This window comes from Balaenoptera borealis (genome assembly GCF_965194805.1).
Source record: "Balaenoptera borealis genome assembly, chromosome: 11".
NCBI lineage: Eukaryota > Metazoa > Chordata > Mammalia > Artiodactyla > Balaenopteridae > Balaenoptera > Balaenoptera borealis.
This window is the reverse complement of record NC_138868.1, coordinates 71,186,858-71,212,072: the sequence shown is the minus strand read 5'-3', so window position 1 is coordinate 71,212,072 and position 25,215 is coordinate 71,186,858. Positions and strand designations below refer to the sequence as shown.

Sequence of the window (25,215 nt, the reverse complement as noted above, 5' to 3'; positions counted from 1 at the left end):
CATCTGCATCTGGCCTCACGGGACAGGCAGGAGGCAGCGGAGGAGGAGGAGCGGGCAGGCGGGCGGCCAGGAGCTGCAGCGGCTGCCACGTGAGCGCACAGCCGGGGCCGCGCCGCGCCGCGCCGCGCCGCCCGGGACGCCAATGCCGGGCCGGCGGCGCGCGGGGCTTGCTCATGAGGCCTCTGCCGAGCCGGAGGAGGAGGAGCCACGGCCTCTCGCTGGGAGTCTTCGCCCTCTGCTTGGCCGCTGCCCGCTGTCTGCAGAGTAAGCAAGGGCCGGACCGGGCGGGGGTGCGGGGGGCGCGGGGCGAACCACCGCTTTCCGCGGGGCTGTACGCGGCCTGGAGCGGGGACCGGGCCCGGCGAGGATCCCCCAGGCCGGCTCCCAGACCACTCTGGGTACGCGCCCCGCCCCGGGCGTTATCAGAGCCGGAAGCCGCCCGGAAGATAAGCGGCTCGGCCAGGTGGCCGCCTCCTCTGCTGCATTTTTTATTTCTTTTTCCTGGAATAACCAGACTGCAGCCCAGGCGCCCGCGACCTCCGGGCACACGGGCCCCACCCCCTACTGCGAGGCCCCTCCCCCTCTCCCTCCCGCGCCTTCCCTGGTCCTGGTGCTGTAGGCCTCCCCACCTCTCAGAGGAACCCCCAGCAGACTCTCTCGAAGAGAAGGGGTTGTAGGGGTTTGGGTTGGGTGTTGGGGCCTGAATCCCTCAGGCCGGCTGTGGTCCTCACCCCTCTGCCCGGAGCGGGGGGGTTTGGATGGGCTGTCCCAGAATCCCCCCGGCTTGGTGAGTCTGCGTGTAGCGCACAACCCCACAGACTACCACGGACCCAAACCGCAGATCAGAAGGCAGTTCTGCTTTCTCATGTAATCATGATGCTTATGATCATTTCCATTTTACAGAGTAGTCCTCTGAAGTGTAGAGACTGACCGGTGCAGGGCCACCGGCGGTGGGAGGATCTCTAGTAAGAGGCGGTGCTTACTAAGCATGTTTGCGCCCACTGTTCCCCGGGGCTTGACGACACTTCTTTCATTGAATCCTCGGAGCAACCCTATGAAAAAAGTGCCGCTCTTATCCCTGTTTCGCAAGTGAGGAAACTGATGCACGGCCGTCACCAGCTAGGCCGTGGTGGAGTTAGGATTTAAACCTGGGCAATCTAGCACGCTTGACCTTTACACCTCTCTAGCTAGAGCCCAGCTTTGGAGGCTGCAGATCTCAGAAACCCAAAAGGACTGGGAAAGGGGCATGTGCCTCTGGCTGTCTGTGGAGCAAGCAATAGTCATCTAGTCCATCAGGTGGGTGGGTGCGTTTGGCCTTGCAGTGACCTTTTCTATCATTCTTCAACCCTTCAACATGTGTTTCCAATCAGGCATTCTCATGCAACATCTGTACAGCCGTCCCAGGCATTCAAGGACCAGCGATTCACCACAGTGTATAATTCGTTTATTCACTCACTCATTCATGGCACCCTCTGCTTCCAGGAAGCAGGCCACAATCGTACTGGGGATACCATGGTTCACAGTCCTGTCCTCAGACGAGCAGACAAGAGTGCCGGCTTGGAGTGGCGAGTCCTGAGAGGCAGGAAGTGCCAAAGTTCTGGAAGCCCTAGAGGCTCAGGGGAATGAGGCCAAGCCTCCCAAAGGGAGCTGCACCTACCCAGTGACAGATGGACAGGAGCAGCCAGGGGAATGGGACAGAGGGAACACAGCGCGTCCTAGGTAAAGAGGAAGCACATGCAAAACCAGGAGGAAGGGTCAAAGGTTTGCAGTTCTCCACTGAATAGTGACTCCTGCAAAGCTGTAAACTCCAGGAAGACAGATTCCCAGCGCTTGTCCAGTGCCAGCCAGAGTCTACCCCTTAAGGATAGTGAGTGGGTGTGCACCTGCCTGATGGGGGCCTGTGCTTCAGGGCCAGCACTGATGATGTAGAGGTCATCATCCCTCCCACCAGCTCCCTCCATTCTCTGCCTCTTCAGCCTCTGCCCAAAGCTTCCACCCAGAAAGTCAGATATTCATCATTTACACTGAAGTCTGCGTGAAAGCATGCTCCACAAACACAAACACACAAACACCCTGCATTTGAGGCCTTTTCTCTATAAACGGGACTGTTATGGACTGCATGTTTGTGTCCCCCTGGAATTCACATGTTGAAACCTCAGCCCCCAGTGTGATGGTATTTGGAGGTGGAGCCTTTGGAAGGCAGTTAGGTTTAGAGGAGGTCATGATGGTGGGGCCTCCACGATGGGGGTAGTGTCCTTATAAGAAGAGGAAGAGACACCAGAGATCCCTCTCTCTATCTCTTTCTGCCATGTGAGGACGAAGCAAGATGGCAGCTCTCTGCAAGCCAGGAAGAGAGTCCTCCAAATTTGCCGGCACCTTGATCTTGATGTCCCAGCTTCCAGAACTATGTTGTTTAAGGCACCCAGTCTATGGTATTTTGTGATAGCAGCCAAAGCTAAGACAGAAATTGGTACCGAGAAGTAAAGTGCCGCTGTAACAAATACCCAGAAACGTGGAAGCAGCTTTAGGACTGAGTAATGGGTAGAAGCGGAGGAGTTTTGAAGTACATGCTAGAAATATGGACTCTAAGGGCCATTCTGGTCAGGTTTCAGATGGAAATGAGGAACATGTTATTGGACAGTAGAGAAAAAGTGATCCTTGTTAGAAAGCGGCAAAGAACTTGGCTGAGCTGTGTTCATGTTCTAGTGTTCTGTGGAAGGTAGAGCTTGGGAGTGATGAGAAATTGGATATTTAGCTGAGGAGATATTAAGCAGTGTCGAAGGAGCAACTTGGTCCCTCCTGTCTGCTTATAGTAAAATGCAAGAAGAGAGAAATGAATTGAAGAAGGAATTCTTAAGCAAAAAGTAGCTAGAACTTAAAGATACGGAAAATTCTCAGCCTATCTATGTTACGAAAAAAAGAGGGCATGTTCAGAAGAGAACACGTAGATTGCGGCCAAACACTGCTTGATAAGATTAGCCTGGGTGTGAACCACGGGCCTAATCAGCCACCCCAGCAGAAACAGCTCCAGTGTAACTGAAGGGGGTGAAGACAGAATGGAATGAGGGAAGGCTGTCAGATTTGATAGATCCTACAGGGCTGACTGTATCGCTGTTTAGCTGTGTACACTATTTTTCAGGCTAAGAAAAGAATGCCTCTGAAGGCAATGCAGCCAGCATCAGAGCTGTCTCCTCGGTTTCAAGAGGCGGGGGTGGGGCATTGCCTTGGTTTCAACAGGCAAGATGGAGGCCTCGCAGAGTCTCCGGGGGACATGGAAATGTCCGGCAGAGCTGCAGGGGTGAGGGTGCACCCCTGCCTCAGTGGGTCCTAAAGGCAAGACCACTGCCCTGGTGGGTCCAGAAGGCAGAGCATCGAACCAAAGAGCTAAGGGCATTTACCTTGCTAGGTTTTGGACTCACTTGGGACCCGCCACTCCTTCTTACTTCTGATTTCTTCTTTTTGCAATGGGAATGTCTATCCCATGCTTGTCCCACCACTGCATTTTGGAGGTACATAACTTACCTGGTTTCACAGGTTCACAGCTGGAGAGTAATTTTCTTTCAAGATGAATCATACCCCAAGTCTCTGAAAGGAGTTAAGACTTTTGGAGCTGTTGGGATGGAATGAATGTATTTTGCATGCAAGAATTCATTGCATGAATTTTTTGGGGCCAGGGGCAGGATGTTATGGACTGAATGTTTGTGTGTGTGTGTCCCCCAGAAATTCATATGTTGAAGCCCTAACTCCCAATATAATGGTATGTGGAGGTGGGTGGGACCTTTGGGAGGCAGTTAAGTTGAGATGAGGTCATGAGGGAGGGACTTCAATGAGGGAATTAGTGTCTTTATAGTAAGAGGAAGAGACCAGCGCTCTCTCCCTCTACATGTGAGGATACAGCAGGAAGGCGGCCATCTGCAAGCCGGGAAGAGGGTCCTCACCAAGAACTGAGTCTGTTGTCACCTTGACCTTGGACTTCGCAGCCTCCACAGCTGTGAGAAGTAAATGTCTGTTGTTTAGGCCCCCCAGTTTTTGGTATTTTGTTATAACAGCTCAAGCTGAATAAGACAGGGACTTAAAGGCATATCCCCTCCGAAAGCTGGCAGGCCTCCCACATCTGGCCAAGGTGGAGTGCTTTTCTAGGACCCTTGTTCGTTTCCTTTCTCAGCTCTCAACATGGGAAGTTATCCATCAGGCCTCCTCCTCATCAGTGCTCCCGCTCATATGGAAGCAGATGATCCAAGACTCAAGTAGGAAAGTTTTGGGTTTTTTTGTTGTTGGTTTTTTTGTTTGTTTGTTTTTAATTGAAGTATAGTTGATTTACAATGTTGTGTTAATTTCTGCCGTACAGCTAAGTGATTCATATATATATACATATATGCATATATATATGTATATATATACTTTTTTTTTTAACTTTTTTGGGTTTGTTTGTTTAGTTATTTATTTATTTATTTTTGGCTGTGTTGGGTCTTCGTTTCTGTGCAAGGGCTTTCTCTAGTTGCGGCAAGTGGGGACCACTCTTCATCGCGGTGCGCGGGCCTCTCATTATCGCAGCCTCTCTTGTTGCGGAGCACAGGCTCCAGACGCGCAGGCTCAGTAATTGTGGCTCACGGGCCTAGTTGCTCCGCGGCATGTGGGATCTTCCCAGACCAGGGCTCGAACTCATGTCCCCTGCATTGGCAGGCAGATTCTCAACCACTGCACCACCAGGGAAGCCCCTATATACATTCTTTTTTAAATATTCTTTTCCATTCAGATTTATCATAGGTTATTGAATATAGTTCCCTGTGCTATACAGTAGGACCTATTGTTAAGTAGGAAAGTTTAGCTAATGGCCTGGGCCAAGTCAGCTTGCTTCCTGTGCTCCAACCCCAGCTTCTAAAAAGCAGCCCGCTCCCCCAGCACGCACACACACCCAGCCACACACGTGCACACGTGAATACACACACGAGTGCCCTTTAACATCCCCACTTTACCAGGGTGGAGCCAGGGATGGAGGAGCTAGCCCCACTGAGTCACTCATGGCCCAGTGCCCGGGAGACCAAAGGAACCGCATGGGGGCTGAGCCTGGGTCTGGGGAGGGAGTTGATAGGCCAGAGTGGCCACAGCCAGATGGAGCTATGGGTTCTGGCTTAGCTGGAGGTGCCATGGGAGGGGAGGGAGAGCCGGTGTTTGAGGAATCCCCTGGAGGCCCCGGGGAGGCACCGGGATCCATCACGCCAGGACAAGGCCCCACTGGTCACCTATGCAGCCGTCCACAGTTACTAAGCAGTTATGGTGTATCGGGCTCTGCACTTGTCCAGGTGAAACAAATAGGCGTGGTCTCTGCACTGTCCTCTCTGATTTATAGACAATGGTCTTGCATACCTATAAAGGTACCCACCCAAAAGAGTGGTGCTTGGGCGTGCTTTTAAAAATGCAAAAAAAAAAAAAATGCAATAAAAAAAAATTGCAGTCATGCCGTACTTGTTACTCAGCAACTTACTTTTTACAGCAATTTATTTATTTATTTATTTTTGGCCATGCCACCCTGCTTGTGGGATCTTAGTTCCCTGACCAGGGATTGAACCCGGGCCTTGGTCAGTGAGAGCGCCGAGTCCTAACCACTGGACCGCCAGGGAATTCCCTTTTTACAGCAATTTTTGAGCTCTGTCCATGTTGATAGCCTAGATCTTGCTCATTCCTCTCAACTGCTATCTGTATGTCATTGTATCCACATGCTACTTTTTCCTTAGCTAGCCCCCTTCTGATGGACAGCTCAGCTTTCAGATTTCAGCCCTCCCTGGGGGGAGAACAGAGCCCTAATACAGGGTGCTGAGTGCAGTGCTATTGATATGCACATCGTATGGAGGATGAGGAAGGCCAGGGGCCACCTCCAGGCTGACAGGTACCCTCTGCACACACACCTCTTCTCCTTGGGGGTAGTGCTCAAAAAATGGCTGGGGGATTACACTGAAGCTATTGAGGGAGGGGCGGAATCAACCAGAAAGTCACCCAAATTTCTTCATTTCTGGTCTCCAAGGGAGTCCTGAGTATATTCTCTGCTGGTCTGGGAAGGGGCTGCAGTCAGGAGACTCTCCTTTCTCCATTGTCCCCAGGACTTAAGGACACCTATTTATTTCATCTGCTCTAAGACTTTTTTTTTTACTTTTAATATTCCGATATATCTAAAGTCAAGATGCATGTTACAAATGAATAACTTTGCTGTAATCTCTGTCAGCCTGGACTGAAGTTGAGTCCTTCCCGAATGTGTGTTGCTTCTGTCGGTCACCGTCACCGGGAAGCATCCTCCTACCTGGGGAACGGGAATGAAGAAGGTGAGGTTCAGTCTTGAAAGATGAGTAAGGGTATACAGCAGGACAGGGTGAGAAGAGAGTTTCAGGCATACAGCAAGTGCTCAAAAACTAGGTTCACGCATCCTCTTGGGGCCTGGCAGGGTCTGGGTGTGCTAAGCGAAGGAAGAGGAAGTGGGGAAGTGGGGGAGTTGCCTTGGTAGGCACCTACTGGAAACTTAACTGGTCCCCCACTCAGAGACCCCACTGACACTGCACCCCCGTAGCCTGTGCTCTCAAACACTGGGCTGCCTGCACCTGGGTTTTTCCTGGAACACAGTCTCAGGGTCAGAAAGTGTTTACTTACCTAGCAGAAATGGGAGTGGGAGAGAGGCATCATTGGCAGGTATGAAGTTGGGCAATGATTTTCTCCCGTAACTGGGTTGCTGGGCTGGGAAGGCACCGGTCAGCCCTGTGGGCAAAGGGGGAAGGACACATTGGACCGTGAAGTGAGCACAGAACATTCCTGCTGTTCACTGGGGTCCAGGAAGCACAGTGGCCTTTCCCCTGCTGAGGTGCATCCCTAGGGGCAGCTCAGGCCAGTGACATGCTGATCCCAGAGGAACCCCGCTGCTCTGGGGCTTCCTGGGGAGTCCCCAGCTGGGAAGGGGCAGGGCCTGAGGGGCTGGTTCCAGCCCCGTGCTGGCAGTAAGCCCTGTATATGGGGTCACCTTCATTCTCTGAGTGCACAGGGCCAGGAGGGTGGGCTGGCTTAGCGGTTCATAGCCAAGGCTGCACATGAGAACCTCCTGGAGGGCTTGTAAGACCTACAGATGCCCACACCCTACCCCAGCTGGTTACATCAGTCTCTTTGAGGGCAGGACCCAACACTGTTTCGTTTCAAGTTAGGCTCCTGGGGTGACTCTAATGTGTGGCCAGGCAGAGAGTTCCTGGACTAGACCATTTCCATGTCCCCTCCATTCATCTTATCTTAAGGAAAGAGCTGGGCATTAAGAGTGCACCTTTCTCCCATCTTCCGTTCTCAGAACACCCACCATTGTATGCAGACGAGTCTCGCTTATGCCTTATTTGTAGTTTAATGCTGACAAACCCATGATACTCTGCCACCGGGCTTAGGTCAAGAGAGAAGGCTGCTTTGCTTTGAAGTTTGGTTTGGTTCAGTAAATGGTTCCTGAGCACCTACTGTGTTGGGAGCACCATGCCAGGAGCCAGGGGTACTCAGCACGGTCCCTGCAGCGGGGGGAATCACATGACCCAGAGGGGAGGTCAGATCCTACCCAGATGATTTGAGGTCAGATGCCCAGGGAGTACTGAGAAAAGCATTTAGCTCAGCTGAGAGTTGGAAGGAGTCTACTCAAAGAAGAAGCCTCGAAGGCAAAGTAGGAGGAAGCCAGGTGAGCCGGGAGGAGGAAGGTTCTGAGCAACAGGAAATAATGAGCACAGACACAGCACCGCCACCTTCTCGCTCTTGGGGCCAGTAGCGGGTGACAATTCTTTAGTTAAGTCAAGTTTTTCAGCTCTGGTCAATTTCTTCATATTCAATCTGATAAGTTGTCTTTAACAGTTAAAGGACTGGGGCTTGGGAAAGTCTTGGATCTTAAGTGCTGGAATATTTCCTCTGATAGACTCTTACACTAGTGCCAGGGGATCAGGAGGGAGATGTGGGTCCCTCGGCACCAGACACTGGCCAGGGGACCTAACGTGAGCCTTCTCTGGCTGTTTGCCCTTCTGTCCTATTGCAATATCCCCACCCCAGGCTCACTGTGGGACTGGATCACATTCCTTTAGGAAGCCAATGCCCAAAAGCCGAACACCAGACCCGCTCTTTCCTCTTGCCATCAAGCAGGCCTTCTGCATACTCTGGGATGGGAGTTCAGGAGTCCTTGAACCAGAGCTTGTTCTTTTATGTCAGGTAGACTGTCAATTCAGTTTGACAGCCCCAGTTTGAATGAGCCATCCGTCATGTCACACACTGCTGGGCTGCTGGCGATTCGGACCTAAGTGTGTGCTTGCCTGCTCCTTCTAGCGGGGGAGATGGGCAGTCACTCATCCAACACGAATGCAAAGCCAGCTGGGAACTGTGCTATGGGAGCCGAGAGGGGCCTGGCAGAGGAGGTGACATTTAAGATGGGCCTTTAGAAGTGAGCGGAAGGCTGAGAATGGGGATGGGTGATCTGAGCTGAGCTAGAGGGAGTAAGCCACAGTGGGGAGTGGTCCACAGTTTGGTGCAACTGGAACTGGGGGGTGGCAAGGAGTCTTGGGAGATGGGGAAGGAAAAGAAGGTTGAGGCGAGATTTTTTAGGTCTTTCAGAGCCAGGAGAGACACAGCAAGATGTGTAGTTTAGAAAGATCACTAATAATAGCCTCTAGCCAACTGAAGAGAAGAAAAGCCAGTACCTCCTGAATTTTTATAATTGTTAATAACAATTACAAGACAATAATATCTGTGACTATTTATTGAGCACCACATACTTTGTGCCAAGCACTGTAACAGCTGCTTTTCCATGCAACTTCACAGTAATCCTGCAAATAGGTATTATTAGTCCCCATTTTATAGATGGGGAAACTGAGGCTCAGAGAGGTTGAGAGACTTGCCTAAAGACATTCATTCTTTCATCAGGTGTTTATGGGAAACCCAAAGTGCCAGGCACTGTGCCAGGCCCGGGGGAGTCAATGAAGAACAAGATAGACCAGCCCGTGTGTTCATAGCTGAAAGTTGATCTGCGAGGATGGAGCATTAATCAAGAGAAATTACAATGGACAAGGATAAGTTGATAGAGAGGGACAGGGAGCCATGGGAAGCCAGAGCTGGGACCCCTAACCTGGTGTTGAGGGACTGTGGCAGGCTTCCTGGAAGAAGTGATGTTTAAACTAAGACCTGTAGGATGAAGAGGGATTGGCCCTTTAATCTCGTTGAAGGAGGAGCTTTGTACTCCTAACTGTGGTACCCTGTCACGTGTGTGCCTGAATTATCTTTTGATCACTCGACACCCCTCTTCCAAGTGCTTTCAGGCATCCTGTAAAAAGAATTGTTGGGAGACTTCCCTGGTGGCGCAGTGGTTAGGAATCCGCCTGCCAATGCAGGGGACACGGGTTTGAGCCCTGGTCCGGGAAGATCCCACATGCCGCGGAACAACTAAGCCCGTACGCCACAACTACTGAGCCTGTGCTCTAGAGCCCGCGAGCCACAACTACTGAGCCCATGTGCCACAACTACTGAAGCCTGTGCGCTCTAGGGCCCATACTCTGCAACAAAGAGAAACCACTGCAATGAGAAGCCCGCGCACTGCAACAAAGCATAGCCCCTGCTCGCCACAACTAGAGAAAGCCCACGCGCAGCAGCGAAGACCCAACACAGCCAAAAATAAATAAATAAATTAATTAATTAATTAATTTAAAAAAGAAAAGAATTGTTGGGAGGTCAGCCACCTCATTTCCTCCTTCATCCTCCCGTTCCACACACATTTCCACAGAAGTGTCTGAGGAGCACCCCACCTCCTGGTTCCCCAGGCTGGCCACTGACTCAGGCACGCCGTAAGTCCTGCAGCCCAGATCTGCAGAGGGAAATACCATCAGCACCCCATCCCCCAAGCTTGGGCAGGGCCAGGCAGCCACCTTCGCCATACCTGGCTTCCTTGATATCCGAGTAGAAACACAGCAGTGACTTGACCATAGCCTGTGACCATTCAGAAAAGTGTTTGGCTTTCTAGCAAGGGTGGCTCTTGCTTAAGTCAGAAAGATTCCAGAAGGAATTCCACAGGGAGGAATTTCGGGTCACCCAATCTCTTGCCACACCTCCACAAGTGGATCACAGATTTACAAACGCTGATTCAAGTTCTATACCTGTTACGTAATTTGGGCTGGAAGAACGAGCCTCCTTCACTCAACACTCCAGCTCCCAGTCTCAGGTCTACTGCTTCAGTCCCTGGTACAACTCCAGCTTCTGCTTACACATCCATGAGGATGGGGAGCTCACTACCTCAATAAGCAGCTCAGTGCATCTTCACAGAATTCTTGTTCTTTGAAGAATAATCGTTCAACAATGATTGAATGGGCACCAAGTGTTAGAAACTGTGATAAGCTCCTTATATGTCTTGCCTCCCTTAAACTTCATTCTGCTGCCGGAGGTGGGCACAACCCTATTATAGTATACTTATTTCATTGGTACGGTAACAGAGACTGAAAGAAACAAATTTACCCCAGATCACACAGCTGTTATTGGCAGACCTAAATGTTGAGGATAAGTCAGCCTGACTCCAGGTCTGTGAATGCATGCATTATACACACACTCTCTCAGTCCTCTTCACCAGAACCCAATCTTCTTTCAATCTTTACCCACTGGTCCTCGTTCTGGCAATGATTGGGTGTCTCAAGTCTTCCCTTCTCCAAGATGAGAAGTTCTGCAGCAGAGGCTCTTCCCCTGCCTGGCAGAAGTGGTATTAACTGTGCTCGGCAAGGAGAGGAGGGGCCAGCTTTCAGGGATCCTGGGAGCATCCTCAGTGCCCCCCTTTGCCCAAAGTTCTAAGGGTGTTGTCCTGGGACCAGCAGCCGCATTACCTAGGAACTTGTTAGTGATGCGAACTCTGGGGCCTCACCCCAGACCTGCTGAATGAGAGACTAGGGATGGGGCCCAGCAATTGTTTCAATAAGCCCTCCAGGTGATTCTGATGCAACTAAATGTTGAGAACCATTGCCTTATAACATTGCAGAGAGTAGAGGAAGCAAAGGGAAACACTTAGGTCACTCGTTCTTCCTCCCTAACCCAAAAGCATCTCTAGAAATAGGACCAGATATAGGAAAATTTGAGGGATGCCAGAAAGAGCCCATTTCCCCCAAATATCTTGCTGAAAGGCTGTCACAGAGCCTCAAACATTCCTTTTTCACACAATGGCCCTTCATTCCTTTGGTTTAGGCGTTGTTAAATGCCCCTAGGAAGTGGGTCTGGGCTTCAGCCGCTGACCCCTTAGTGTGGATTCGTTCAGTGGTTTTCAGTCTTGTCTGTACACTGGAATCATGTGGGAGCTTTTAAAAATCACAGAGGCTTTGGTCTCACCCCCAAAGGTTCTAAACTCATAGTCCAAGGTAGGATTTTTAAAAGCTTCCCCAAATGGTCTAATATTCAAAGATTGACAGTAACTAGATTAGATCAGGTGGTTCCCCTTGGTCCAGTCTGCTGACGGGGGAGGTGGGTTTGCCGGGCCTTCTCTGCGGGGCTCTGAGAAGAGATTGGGTGGAGCTGGTCAGATGCCAAAGGAGCTAATTATGGATTTGCATGTAGCATGTGTGACTCCGGGCTGGTGCTCCATCAGTGTCGGTCCTCTTGACTTACTTTCCCAAATGCTTGTTGAATGGGAGGAGACTGGATTGAGTCTGGGTGAAAAATCAGAGAAGGGAGCTCCTCTGCCCCCTGGAATTGTTCCTGGCTGTCAAGCTGTCTCACCTACATTTTTTTTTTTAATTGAATCATTAACAGCCAAGCCATGATGATCTGTAATTACAAATGAGGAAATAGTGGCTCAGAGGGGGGAGGGGATTTGCGCAGTTGTTCAGCTAGGGCCTGGCGCAGCTGAAACAGGACCTGGGTCTTCTGATTCCAGGGCTTCCCCAGCCGGCATCTTGCCCTCCTCTGCCACCCTCTGTCCCCACAGGCAGGTGTGCCTTCCCGGCATCTGGGGAGAAGGGCAGCGTTTCCTCTCTGCCGGCAGAAAAGGAGCTGAGAAGAACATCGGGTGAGTGTGGTGGCCCAGAAGCCACAGGGCGTCTCAAGCAGGAGAGGGTGCCCAGTGGTGTCCCAGCAGGACGAGGTCATCTGCTGGGAATGAGGAGGAATTTGGAGGTCAAAGAGATTGGAGGGACATAATAACCATGGAGAAAGGAAGAGTGAATTTACGTGAACAATACATTAAGATGGGCAGTCTGGAGGGCCCTCTCGAATGTGCACTGGAAACCGCGTTCTCTGTTGTTCTGGAGAGTGTCAGCCGTGGGATGTTCTCCCGCCGTGCTGACTGCTCAGGTCTCAGGTCTGGGCAGAGAGGAAGTGTAGAGCTGTTGATCCAGGGTGAGGGTTTTGCTAGTAGATGTGATTAAAAGACAGAGGCCACTGGAGTTTCAAGAATCTTGGCAAGAGTGTTTGGGACATGATGGGCTATGGAACCCAGGCTGGAGAGGGAGGGATGTGAGAATGATGGATTGGGAAAGGTAGAGAGAGTTGGAGTGGAAGGACTGAGGAGGCCAGTGGGAGATGTTGAACAGTAAACAGGAAGGAGAGAAGGTTGTGGTCAGAGCAGGCTGCTCTACTGGAGACCGAGGTAGAGGGAGAATCTTCTTGTAGACGAGGATGCTGGAGGTATGTAGGGTGATGCCATACCTTGCAGTAGGGTTGCCAACGTGTTTGAAGAGTGAAGAGGAGACTGGGGGAGCAGAGCACTCACGATGACGAGGAGGGGAGAGGGTGAAACAAACTCAAGGGAAGAGGATTTTTCTGAAGCGAGTGGAGGAGTGATGGTCGAAACCAATGGTATCCAATAGAAATATAATGTGAGCCACACATGCAAGACATGTATGTAATTCTAAATTTTCTAGTGGTCACATTAAAAAAGAAACAGGCACAGTTAATTTTAATATATTTTGTCTTACCCTATATGTCTAAAATATTATTTCTACATGTATTCAATATACAAAATTATTAATGAGATATTTTACATTCTGTTTAACATACTAAGTACCAAGTCTTCAAAATCTGGTGTGTATTTTACATTTAGAGCACATCTCAATTCGGACTAGCTAATTTCAAGTGCTCCATAGCTACTGCGGCTTGCAGCTACCATATGGGAAAGCCCAGGTCTAGACTCTTGCTTCTTGTCACATCTGTCTCCCAAGTCCTTACCAGCACTGAGTGATGTGCTATTTTGGGAAACATAAAAGAAGTGAAAACCTCCACGCCTATACTCAAAGTGCCTTATCTTATTAGAGGCAGCTGTGGAGCAGTGAAAGGAGAGTTGGGTTCCAGTCTCAGCTCTGATTTTCTACTTGTCAGGGATTTGGACACTTATACCGTGACTCAGCCTCAGTTCCCTCATCTTTTTTTTTAATGAATAAATGTACTGCTGGCTTAATAAGATTTTGATTGTAAAACATTCTGATCACCAACTATCTTTTTTTTTAATTGAAGTATGGTTGATTTACAGTATTAGTTTCAGGTATATAACATTGTGATTCAAAAATTTTATCGATTATAATCCACTTATAGTTTAAAATATTGGCTATATTCCCTGTGCTGTACAATATATCCTTGTAGCTTATTTATTTTATATACAGTAGTTTGTATCTCTTAATCCCCTACCCGTATTTTGCCCCTCCCCCTTCCCTCTTCCCACTGGTAACCACTAGTTTGTTCTCTGTATCTGTGAGTGTTTCTGTTTTGTTATATTTACTAGTTTGTTTTATTTTTTAGATTCCACTTATAAGTGATATCATACAGTATTTGTCTTTCTCTATCTGACTTATTTCACTGAGCATAATACCCTCTAAGTCCATCCATGTTGTTGCAAGTGGCAAAATTTCATTCTTTTTCAGGGCTAATATTCAATATAAACTGTATATTTATACCACATTTTCTTTATACATTCATCTGTTGATGGACACTTAGGTTGCTTCCATATCTTGGCTATTATAAATAATGCTACTATGAACATTGGGGTGCATATATCTTTGCAAGTTAGTGTTATTGTTTTCTTTGGATATATACCCAGGAGTGGAATTTCTGGATCATATGGTAGTTCTATTTTTAGTTTTTTGAGGAACCTCCATAGTGTTTTCCACAGTGGCTGCACCACTTGACGTTCCTGCCAACAGTGTCCAACGGTTCCCTTTTCTCCACATCCTCACCAACATTTGTTATTTGTAGTCTTTGTTGATGGCCATTTGACAGGTGTGAGGTGATAGCTCATTGTGGTTTGTTTTTTTAATATATATATATTTATATTTATGTATTAGTGTTTCTTTTTATTTATTTATTTATTTTTGGCTGCGTTGGGTCTTTGTTGCTGCACGCAGGCTTTCTCTAGTTGCGGCGAGCGGGGGCTCCTCTTCGTTGCAGTACGTGGGCTTCTCATTGTGGAGGCTTCTCTTGTTGCAGAGCACGGGCTCTAGGAACGTGGGCTTCAGTAGTTGTGGCACGCAGGCTCAGTAGTTGTGGCTCACGGGCTCTAGAGCATGGACTCAGTAGTTGTGGCACACGGGCTTAGTTGCTCCACAGCATTTGGGATCTTCCCAGACCAGGGCTCGAACCCGTGTCCCCTGCATTGGCAGGCGGATTCTTAACCACTGCGCCACCAGGGAAGTCCTTATTGTGGTTTTGATTTACATTCTCCTGATTAGCCATGTTGAGCATATTTTCACGGACCTATTGGCCATCTGTGTCTTCTTTGGAAAAATGTCTATTCAAGTCTTCTGCCCATTTCTTAATTGGGTTGTTTGGGTTTTTTTATAGTGAGTTGTATGAGCTGTTTATATATTTTGAATATTAACCCCTTATTGGTTATATCATTTGCAAATATTTTCTCCCATTCAGTTGTTTGTGTTTTTTTGTTTGTCAGTGGTTTCCTTTGCTGTGCAAAAGCTTTTAAGTTTACTTAGATCCTGTTTGTTTATTTTTGCTTTTGTTTCCTTTACCTTAGGAGACAGATCAAAGAAATGTTGCTATGTTTTATGTCAAATAGTGTTCTGCCTATGTTTTCTTCCAGGGGTTTTACAGTTTCAGGTCTTACATTTAGGCCTTTAATCCATTTTGAGTTTATTTTTGTGTATGGTGTAAGAAAATGTTCTGATTTCATTCTTTTACATGTAACTGTTCAGTTTTCCCAGCACCGTTTATTGAAGAGACTGTCTTCCCTCCACTGTGTATTCTTGCCTCCTTTATCATAGATTAATTGACCATAGGTGCATGAGTTTATTTCTGAGCTCTCTGTTCAGTTCCATTAATCTTTGTGTCTGTTTTTGTGCCAGTACTATGCTGTTTTGATTACTTTAACTTTGTAGTATAGTCTGAAGTCAGGGAGCATGATACCTCCAGTTTTGTTCTTCTTTCTCAAGATTGTTTTGGCTATTTGGGATCTTTTGTGTTTCCATACAAATTTTAAGATTATTTGTTATAGTTCTGAGAAAATTGCCATTTTTTTTGTTTTTTTGTTTTTTTTTATTTTATTTATTTATTTTTGGCTGCATTGGGTCTTTGTTGCTGCTCACGGGCTTTCTCTAGTTGTGGCAAGTGGGGGCTACTCTTCGTTGTGTTGCGTGGGCTTCTCATTGCGGTGGCTTCTTGTTGTGGAGCACAGGCTCTAGGCGTATGGGCTTCAGTATTTGTGGCACGTGGGCTCAGTAGTTGTGGTTCGCGGGCCCTTGAACGCAGGCTCAGTAATTGTGGCGCACTGGCTTAGTTGCTCCACGGCATGTGGGATCTTCCCAGACCAGGGCTTGAACCCCTGTCCCCTGCATTGGCAGGCGGATTCTTAACCACTGCGCCACCAGGGAAGCCCATTGCCATTGTTTTGATAGGGATTGCATTGAATCTGTAGATAACCTTGGATACTTTGGACATTTTACAGTATTAATTCTTTCAATCCATCTTACCATGGTATATCTTCCCATCTGTTTGGGTTGTCTTCAGTTTCATTGAAGACAACAGTGTCTTATAGTTTTCTGAGTACAGGTGTTTTACCTCCTTAGGTAGGTTAATTCCTAGGTATTTTATTCTTTTTGATGTGATGGTAAATGGGATTGTTTCCTTAATTTTTCTACCTGATAGTTTGTTGTTAGTGTACAAAAATGCAACAGATTTCTGTATATTAATTTTGTATCCTGCAATTTTACCAAATTAATTAATGAGCTCTATAGGTTTTTGCTGGTATCTTTAGGATTTTCTTTGTATAGTATCATGTATAGTATCATGCAAACAGTGACAATTTTACTTCTTCCTTTCCAATTTGGATGCCTTTTATTTCTTTTTCTTCTCTGATTGCTGTTGCTAGGACTTACAATACTATGTTGAATAAACGTGGCAAGAGTGGGCATCCTTGTCTTGTTCCTGATCTTAGAGGAAATGCTTTTAGCTTTTCACCATTGAATATGATGTTAGCTGTAGGTTCGTTATGTATGACCTTTATTATGTTGAGGTATGTTCCCTCTATGCCCACTTTCTGGAGAGTTTTATAATAAACGGATGTTGAATTTTGTCAAAAGCTTTTTCTGCATCTGTTGAGATGAGCATATGGTTTTTATTCTTCAGTTTATTAATGTGGCATATCATATTGATTTTCTAATGTTGAACTGTTCTTGCATCCCTGGTATAAATCACACTTGATCATGGTTTATGATTGTTTTAATGTATTGTTGGATTCGGTTTACTAGTATTTTTTTTAATAAATTTACTTATTTATTTTTATTTTTTGGCTGCGTTGGGTCTTCATTGCTGCATGTGGGCCTTCTCCAGTTGCGGCGAGTGGGGGCTACTCTTTGTTGCAGTGTGCAAGCTTCTCATTGTGGTGGCTTCTCTTGTTGAGGAGCTCGGGCTGTAGGCGTGCAGGCTCAGTAGTTGTGACGCATGGGCTTAGTTGCTCCATGGCATGTGGGATCTTCCCAGATCAGGCCTCGAACCCATGTCCCCTGCATTGGCAGGTGGATTCTTAACCACTGTGCCACCAGGGAAGCCCCAGTTTGCTGGTATTTTGTTGAGGGTTTTACCTCTATGTTCATCAGTGATATTGGCCCGTGTTTTCTTTTTTTGTGATATCTTTGCCTGGTTTTGGTATCAGGGTGATGCTAGCCTAGTAGATGAGTTTGGAAGAGTTCCTTCATCTGCAATTTTTTGGAATAGTTTCAGAAGGATAGGTGTTAATTCTTCTCTAAATGTGTGGTAGAACTCACCTGTGAAGGCATCTGATCCTGGAATTTTGTTTGTTGGGAGTTTTTAAAATTACTGATTCAACTTCATTACTGTTAATTGCTCTGTGGATATTTTCTATTTCTTCTTGCTTCAGTCTTGGGAGATTGTATGTTTCTAAGAATTTGTCCATTTCTTCTAGGTTGTCCATTTTATTGGTATAAAGTTGTTAGTAGTAATCTCTTTTGAGCCTTTGTATTTCTGTAGTGTCAATTGTAACTTCTTTTTAATTTCTGACCTTATTGATTTGGGCCCTTTCTCTTTTTTTCTTGATGAGTCTATCTAATGGTTTATCAATTTTATTTATCTTTTCAGAGAACCAGCTCTTAGTTTCATTGATTTTTTCTGTTTTTTTATATCTCTATTTATTTCTGCTCTGATCTTTATGATTTCTTTCCTTCTAATTTTGGTTTTTTTGTTGTTCTTCTTTTTCTAGTTCCTTTAGGTGTAAGGTTAGGTTGTTATTTGAGTTTTTTTTTTTTGTTTCCTGAGGTAAGTTTGTATTGCTATAAACTTCCCTCTTAGAACTGCCTTTGCTGCAACCCATAGATTTTGGATCACTGTGTTTTCTTTGTCTTCAAGTATTTTTTTTATTTCTTCTTTGATTTCTTTAGTGACCCATTGGTTGTTTAGTAGCATATTGCTTAGCCTCCATGTGTTTGTGGTTTTTGCAGTGTTTTTCCCTTATAGTTGATTTCTAGTCTCATAGCATTGTAGCCAGAAAAGATGGTTGAAATAATTTCACTTTTCTTAAATTTACTGAGACTTGTTTTGTGGCCTAGCATGTGATCTATCCTGGAGAATGTTCCGTGTGCACTTAAAAAGAATGTGTATTCTGCTGCTTTGGGGTGGAATATTCTTTATATGTCTATTAAGTGCCTCTGGTCTAATGTGTCATTTAAGGCCAGTATTTCCTTATTGATTTTCTGTCTGGATGATCGGTCCATTGACATGGTGGGGTGTTAAAGTCCCCTACTATTATTGTGGTACTGTCAGTTTATCCCTTTATGTCTGTTAATATTTGTTTTATGTATTTAGTCGCTCCTATGTTGGGTGCATATATTTAGTGATCAAATAAGTAAGCACCTGTGAAGCAAAAAGCATGGGTCCTTAACCCCAGTCCCCTGCCTGTCTCACAGGTTGAGATAGTGCCTGTGAAGTACTTTGTCAATTGTGTGTATGTGAATTACTAACATTATCAAATGTGAAAAATCTGGGACTGTGACCCAATCTTGGCATTCATTTTATTTATTGTTTTTCTTTAAGTAATTCACAAACTCACTAAAATATTCTAACTGTTCAAAAGGATATAAAATGAAATGTAAAGCTTTCTTCCACCCCAGACACCCAGTCCCCTACCCAAAGACAACCATGGCACCTGATTTTTAGAATACCCTTTGGGAGATGTTCTGTGCATTTTATGGATAAATGTGCATATCTCTGTGTGTGTGTGTGCACACATGCACATATACATATCATTAGTTTACTCAAATGGAAACAGTCTCTACACACTGTTCTGCTCTGTGCTTTTTCATTATTTTTGAGATCATCTAATATCAATGCATATAGATCTACCTCATTTTAAAAGTGCCGCTGTAGTATTCCCAAGTGTGAATATTGATAATTTATTTAACCAGTTCTGACTTAATAAGAAATATATGTTTGGTCTCTGCTCCTGATTCCTGACACAGAGCTCCTAAAAACCTAGTAATTTCCTGGGTGATAGCAGCGATAGGACCATCTTTTGTTATAATATTTGGTCTTAGTCCCTAGTTCCTGACACATAAGCTTCTAAGACCCTTGGATTCTCCAGAGTGATGAGTGTTTTTTCGATTGTTAATGATGTGACTCTTGGAAGATGAGGGCTCCTTTTCAGAGAAACCAACCATGTGATTAGAAAGTTGGAATTTTAGCCCCATCCCTGACCTCCAGGGAAGGGAGAAGGTCTGGGGATTGAGTTAATCACCAATTGCCAATGATTTAATCATGCCTATGTCATGAGATCTCCCCAAAAAACCCTATCTGAAGGAGTTGGGAGAGCTTCTGGGCTGGTGAACACATGGAGGTATTGGGAGGGCAGTGTGGCCCAAGAGGATATGGGAGCTCCACGCCCCTTCCAACATACCTTGCCCTGTGGCATCTCTTCCATGTGGCTGTTCCTGAGTTGTATCCCTTATAATAAAGTGCTCATAGTAAGTAAAGTGCTTTCCTGAGTTCTGTGAGCTGTTCTAGCAAATTATCAAACCTGAAGAGGGTGTCATGGGAACCTCCAATTTATACCCAGTTGGTCAGAAGTATAGGAAGCCTGGACTTGTGATTGGTGTCTGAAATGGGGAGCAGTCTTGTGAGACTGAGCCCTTAACCTGTGGAGTCTACACTAATTTCAGGTAGTAAGTGTCAGAAGTGTTCTTTGTGGAGTAAGAAACAGTTTTCCTTTACCTATGAGCACATAGGTTGTCACCAGTCTTTTGCTACTGCAATTGACTATGCTGTGCTTCAGTGACAATATGTACACTTATAACTTTGCATCTATATGCCCTTATTACTTGTAGGATAAGTTCCTAAAAGTAGCATTTCTGGGTCAAGAGGTATGTGCTATTTAATATTTCTATAGGTTTCAACATGTTGCCCTTCAAGCAGATTATACCCATTTATAATCTCCACGGTAATGATTGAGTATAACTTCTGCACACTCGTGACAACATAATGTTATCAGACTTTCTCATTGTTCCCTGTCTGATAGCAGCCAAGTCATTCAACTTTCCCAGCCTGGGTTTCACTGAGCTGTGATAAATGTGTATGACAGCTAGTATTTAACAAGTGTTACCAGTAGAAACGGTGGCTCTTGCTATTTTGGAGTGATTTTTCTGGTTGGGGTACAAGTACAGGAACCTGATGAAGGAAAGCAGCCTGCCAGCCTCGATCTAAACCTGCATCTGTCCATTTGTTTGGGTTTGGCTGACATCTGGGTGACTTCCCAAGGCCATTATATGACAATATTGGAGGGTGGGGGGGGTGGGAGGAGCTCCCTCAGGGAGGAGCTGAGCTCTTTGGTCTCTGAGTGATCAGGCACCAAGAGGGGGAATTACTACCTGAGCTAACAGGAGGGATAGGTACCCTGTAAATTGGATGTAAATGTCAATCATCAACACTAGTCATGGCGTCTAAACCTGAAAGCTGTTATTTGGGGTTTCTGTGTTGTCCCCTCATGAAGCTGTGTGTCTGAAATTCCAGGCTCGCTTGTTTCAAGAATGGCAGAAGTTAGGCAGGGACATGGATGTATTAGTTGCAGCTTAAAACCATCCCATTTCTCCTCCTAGCTATTTGACTCTCAGCAAACTTGGGGCTGGGAAAGGGGTCTTGACAGTTCTCCCTCAGCCAGGCCTGTTGTCCCCTCAACTCAACACAGATCCAACCCCTTACTTTCCTGATCTCTCCAAATGGGCAGCAGTTCAACAGGCAGGGCATGCATATTCGTTTATTCTTTATTCATTCTTTCATACAGGCATGTCGTGAGCACCTATGAAGTGCCAGACCCTGTGCTGGACACTGGTATTTCTGAGATGAATCGGAAACGAGTTCTCCCAGCAAAGATCTCACAGTCTAGGGCAGATCTACCATGCACGTGTGTGCTTCCTGCTGCCCTCACCACCCCGTCTCCCCAGTCCAGGCCAGAGACTGGCCCAAGTCTGGCCACACTCAGCACCTTAGGCTGTTCCCACCTGTTTGGGCTCCAGCCATGAGCTCTCCTGAAGGTGCATAGGACAAGCACATGCGGTGAGCCCAGGGCCGTGCAGGTGAGGTGTGTAGATGATAAAATCATGAGTTCTGCTGCCAGATTGCCCTTCCTGAAGTCCAGTTTAGAGCATGCCATGCTTCTACTTGAATACCATCCTAGGGCCTCACTGCCCGCGGATAACTCCTTCAGTTGATTCCCAGCCTGTGACAGATTCCTCATGGTATAGCCCATCTTTGTTTCTTACTCACCAGGTCCCAAACATGAGGATCCATCATGCTCCTCTAGGTGGGCTCACTTCTTTCTTAGCTGGGATTGCCCTTCCTCCCTTTCAAAATCTTATTCTTCAAGCCTCAACTGTAATGATGTCTTCCCCCTTCCCCAGCTCCTGCAAACATCCTGGCGTATTATCGGGACAGTTGAAGAATACCCCGATTTCCATCTCTACTCAGCCACTTACTGTGACATTGCACAAATTACCTAACCTCAGTGGCTTGACCTTGCTCCTCTCTAAAATGGGGGTGATGATATACTCTTCACCAGGCCAGCGCCCACGAGCCAGTGCCCTGCCATGGAGGAAGCGTGGCGAGTGTGGGGCTGGGCTCAATCACTTGTGGGTGGTCCCAACTAAAAAGGGGATGTGGTGAGATTGCCGACCCATGGGAGATGTGTTCGGAAGCCAGAGGGTTAAGGGAAGAAGGGCTTTTGTCCTCTCTGTTTACCCAGAGCTGGCTGTCTCTACACCCCCACTGTGGAGCCCCCTTGGGTGCCTCAGAAATCAGCTGTTGTCTACCTTAGAGTTTTCTCTTTGCTCTTCAACGTTTCTTTGAGTCTCAGATGGGGTGACCAGCTGTCCTGTTTTGCCCATGACTGTCCTGATTTTAGCACTGAAACTCTTGAATCCTGGGAAAACTCTCAGCCCTGGGCAAACCATGAGGGTTGGTCACCTGAGGCTGGTGACACGCTGATGGAGAGGGGTGAGCAGTGGGGACTGCAGCTCCTGGACGGGTACCTTGTGCTCAGCCCCGCTGGGCCTTACATGTGTTGTGTCACCTCATCCTCACAGCCCTCCTCCCAAGGTTTTCCAGTCCTCATTCCACAGCGGAGGAAGCCGGGGCTCTCAGCAGTGAAGGCGCCGTCTCTAGGTCTTGACAGCTAAGAGGTCCCCAGGGTGAACCTGTGTGGATCCTCCCACATCAGGTATCTCCACTGCACCTCACCACCCCTGGAATAACCCTTTGTGATGTGACTCATCACTTCACCAACCTGCTCCAGTACTTCTGAATTAGGACCCCTAAACTAGGCTTTCTTACTTCTAGTTTAGTTGCCTACAGTCTTGATAAGGATGCTGATGACGATGATGCTTGTTTCCTGGTTCTCATCTGATGATCACACTGGCTGGATAAGTGGCTTTCCAGATAAGTGAGCTGAAAATGAGTTGTCCTGGGACTTCCCAGGTGATGCAGTGGTGAAGAATCTGCCTGCCAGTGCAGGGGACACGGGTTCGAGCCCTGGTCCGGGAAGATCCCACATGCCACGGAGCAACTATGCCCGTGCGCCACAACTACTGAGCCTGCACTCTAGAGCCCGCAAGCCACAACTACTGAAGCCTGCGCACCTAGAACCCGTGCTCTGCAACAAGAGAAGCCACTGCAATGAGAAGCTCGCACAACGCAACGAAGAGTAGCCCCCGCTCGCCGCAACTAGAGAAAGCCCGCGCAGCAACGAAGACCCAATGCAACCAAAAAAAATAATAATAATAAAAATTAATTAATTAAAAAAAATGAGTTGTCTTGATTAAGGTGTATCCTCCATGGCAGGCAATATCTGTCTCCCCTTTAATTGATGCTGTTGTCCCCCCAAATTGTGGTGTGAACAGTATTAACCTTTATTGTGATTTCAGGAAATATATCCTTCTTAAATAATAAATTTTTAAAAGCAGCAAAGCGCTACCTCTCATTTACTTGTAAGAAAAGGAGTAAGGATTACTCCTTTTAGATTAGATTAGAGTATTAGATTCCAGCCTGTTGCTCAGTAGCTGGCTTCACCTGCCTGGTACTTTCCCTTTGATTAGTTCCCAAGGGGTGTCACCAGCTCTAGGAAATCAGACTTTCCAGAAGCCCGTTGGTTCAGGTTCCGTGACTTCTGCCCTGCTAATGTCTTCAGTTACGTGACCTCTTCCTTAAAGGAAGCATCTACATCTTTCTGGGAAATAGTAGAATTTAGTTTTTCTCTTCTCTCCACGTAGAATTCAAGTAAAGATGAAAAGCAAGGTAAACTTTTAAACTTTAAACTTTGCTCACCAGATATCTTGGTCTAATCAGGAGAACTTTAAATGATTTTTAGAACATTTTTTTTTATTTTCAATTTAATCAATGTGAAAATGCAAAATGGTATAAATGTATAACTTGGAAAATTTCTGGTACCATCCAATCTCTAACGGATAATCCCTGTTAATATAGCATATATTACTCCAACATTTTTCCATACAATATATATATATATTAGCACATGGTTACACAAATGTAAGTGAGATCATAGCATATTGTTTTATAAATTTATTTTTTAACTGAGTAACATGTCATATACATCTTCCCTTGTCTGCACAAAGTTCATTCTTGTTCATGGCTGCCTGGTGTCCATTTTACACGTAAAATCTGATTTATTGCACCGACCTCCTTGAGTAGAACATTTGAGCCAGGTCTGACTATTGGCCTAGCCACTGAGTTCCTCTGGACTTGTTCTGGAATGATTTTAGCATGAGGTGTAGGAGTGGTTACTCATTAATTCAACTTTTTAAACAGTTGACAAGCAGTTTGCCTTTAAACTCTTGGAACTGTTCATTCTCCATCTTTGCCATAGACCATTTATTCCTAGTTCTATGTGTCAGGAAGAAGAGGAACTCTTTGTTCCTAAAACCTAGTTAAATGCCTGATTAATTTGTCAGACTAGGAAGAGGGTTTTCTAGTCAAAAGAAAATATAGAAACTAACAAGGACCAGTTGGCCAGCTTCCAGCTGTGTCAGCATCTGAGAAATTTGGGCATGTTATTTTTGTTTTTTAGTTTTGCTGTTTCTTGGGGCAAAATAACTGAAAGGCTCAAAATGGAGGTCCCTAAGGCTATGAAAAGGGCTGCTTCTCTCCCAGGAGACTAGTCTGTCAGTAACCTTGACTCACATGGTTAACACAGGATGTACATGTAATACAAATAGTTGATAATCCAGATTTGTCATTAGTTCTAAATATGGTTCTCCAAATCTTACGGTAATCATAATCCCGGCTGCTCATATTTGAGGTCAGGGAAATCAGAAAATACAGATAAATAGATGATAGATCAGTAGTCACCAAGTAGAGTGGAAAAACTGGGGGTTTTGAATCAGACAGAGCTGCATGCAAATCCCACCTTTGCCATTTCCTAGCTACATGGGTATGTTGCTGACTCCTGTAAAAAATAAAAGAGAAGGATTTTAAAATACATAATAAATAGATAATAAAGCAATGGGCACATAAAGCCTTGAGTGAATTACAATTCTCTTTGCTATGTATGTATAAGCTTTTAGATGTGCCTAATTTTTCAAAACACCCAAGCAGCAACATTTCTATCAGATCGGCTCGCCTTCTTGCTGCTATACTTAGTCATTCACTTATGCATTCAGCAAACGTTTATTGGCCAATCACTATGTGTCAGGCATTGTGCTGGGTACAGGGAACACTGAGATGAAGAAAGCACCTAATTCCTGCCCTCCAAGGGCTGACCTGGAATTTAACCTCTCTTTTCTACCCGAGAGAGAGAGAGAAAAAGCAAATGCAGCAAAATGTTAATAATTGGTGAATTTAGGAGAGGGTATATAGATGTTAATTGTACTTGGCTTTCAATCTTTCTGTGAGTTTAACATTTTTTTTAAAATAGGGTTGGGGAGAAAATATTTTTCTGTTACGTGGCAGCTGTAACTTTTTTTTTTTTTTTTTTGGCTGTGACGGTCCTTAGCTGCAGCATGCGGGATCTTCATTGCGGCATTCAGGATCTTTCGTTAAGGCGCACAGGCTTCTGTCTAGTTGTGCTGTGCAGGCTCAGCAGTTGCGACACGCGGGCTGTCTAGTTGTGACGTGTGGGCTCCAGATTGAGCGGGCTCAGTAGTTGTGGCGCGCAGGCTTAATTGCCCCATGGCATATGGGATCTTAGTTCCCCGACCAGGGATCGAACCTGTGTCCCCTGCATTGCAAGGCAGATTCTTAACCATTGGACCA

General features: G+C 46.2%; 1 protein-coding gene across 28 annotated transcripts in view; it reads left to right on the top strand.

Moving 5' to 3' along the window:
* VSTM5 (V-set and transmembrane domain containing 5) overlaps positions 1-25,215 on the top strand; it is an 83,090-nt gene that overhangs the window by 20 nt on the left and 57,855 nt on the right. For 9 of the 28 annotated variants that reach the window (XR_014231121.1, XR_014231122.1, XR_014231123.1 and 6 more), the window contains exons 1-3: positions 9-264; positions 4,166-4,247; positions 11,891-12,022. Coding sequence is in view for 9 of the 28 variants with exons in the window: in XM_082340037.1 (XP_082196163.1) it covers positions 174-264; positions 4,166-4,247; positions 11,891-12,022; positions 21,354-21,615 (567 nt within the window). In the remaining 19 variants the exon portion in view is untranslated. Of the gene's footprint in view, positions 265-1,370; positions 1,720-4,165; positions 4,248-11,835; positions 12,023-20,737; positions 21,035-21,353; positions 24,869-25,215 lie in introns of those variants that run through there. The other 19 variants (XR_014231125.1, XR_014231126.1, XR_014231134.1 and 16 more) reach the window with 17 other exon arrangements.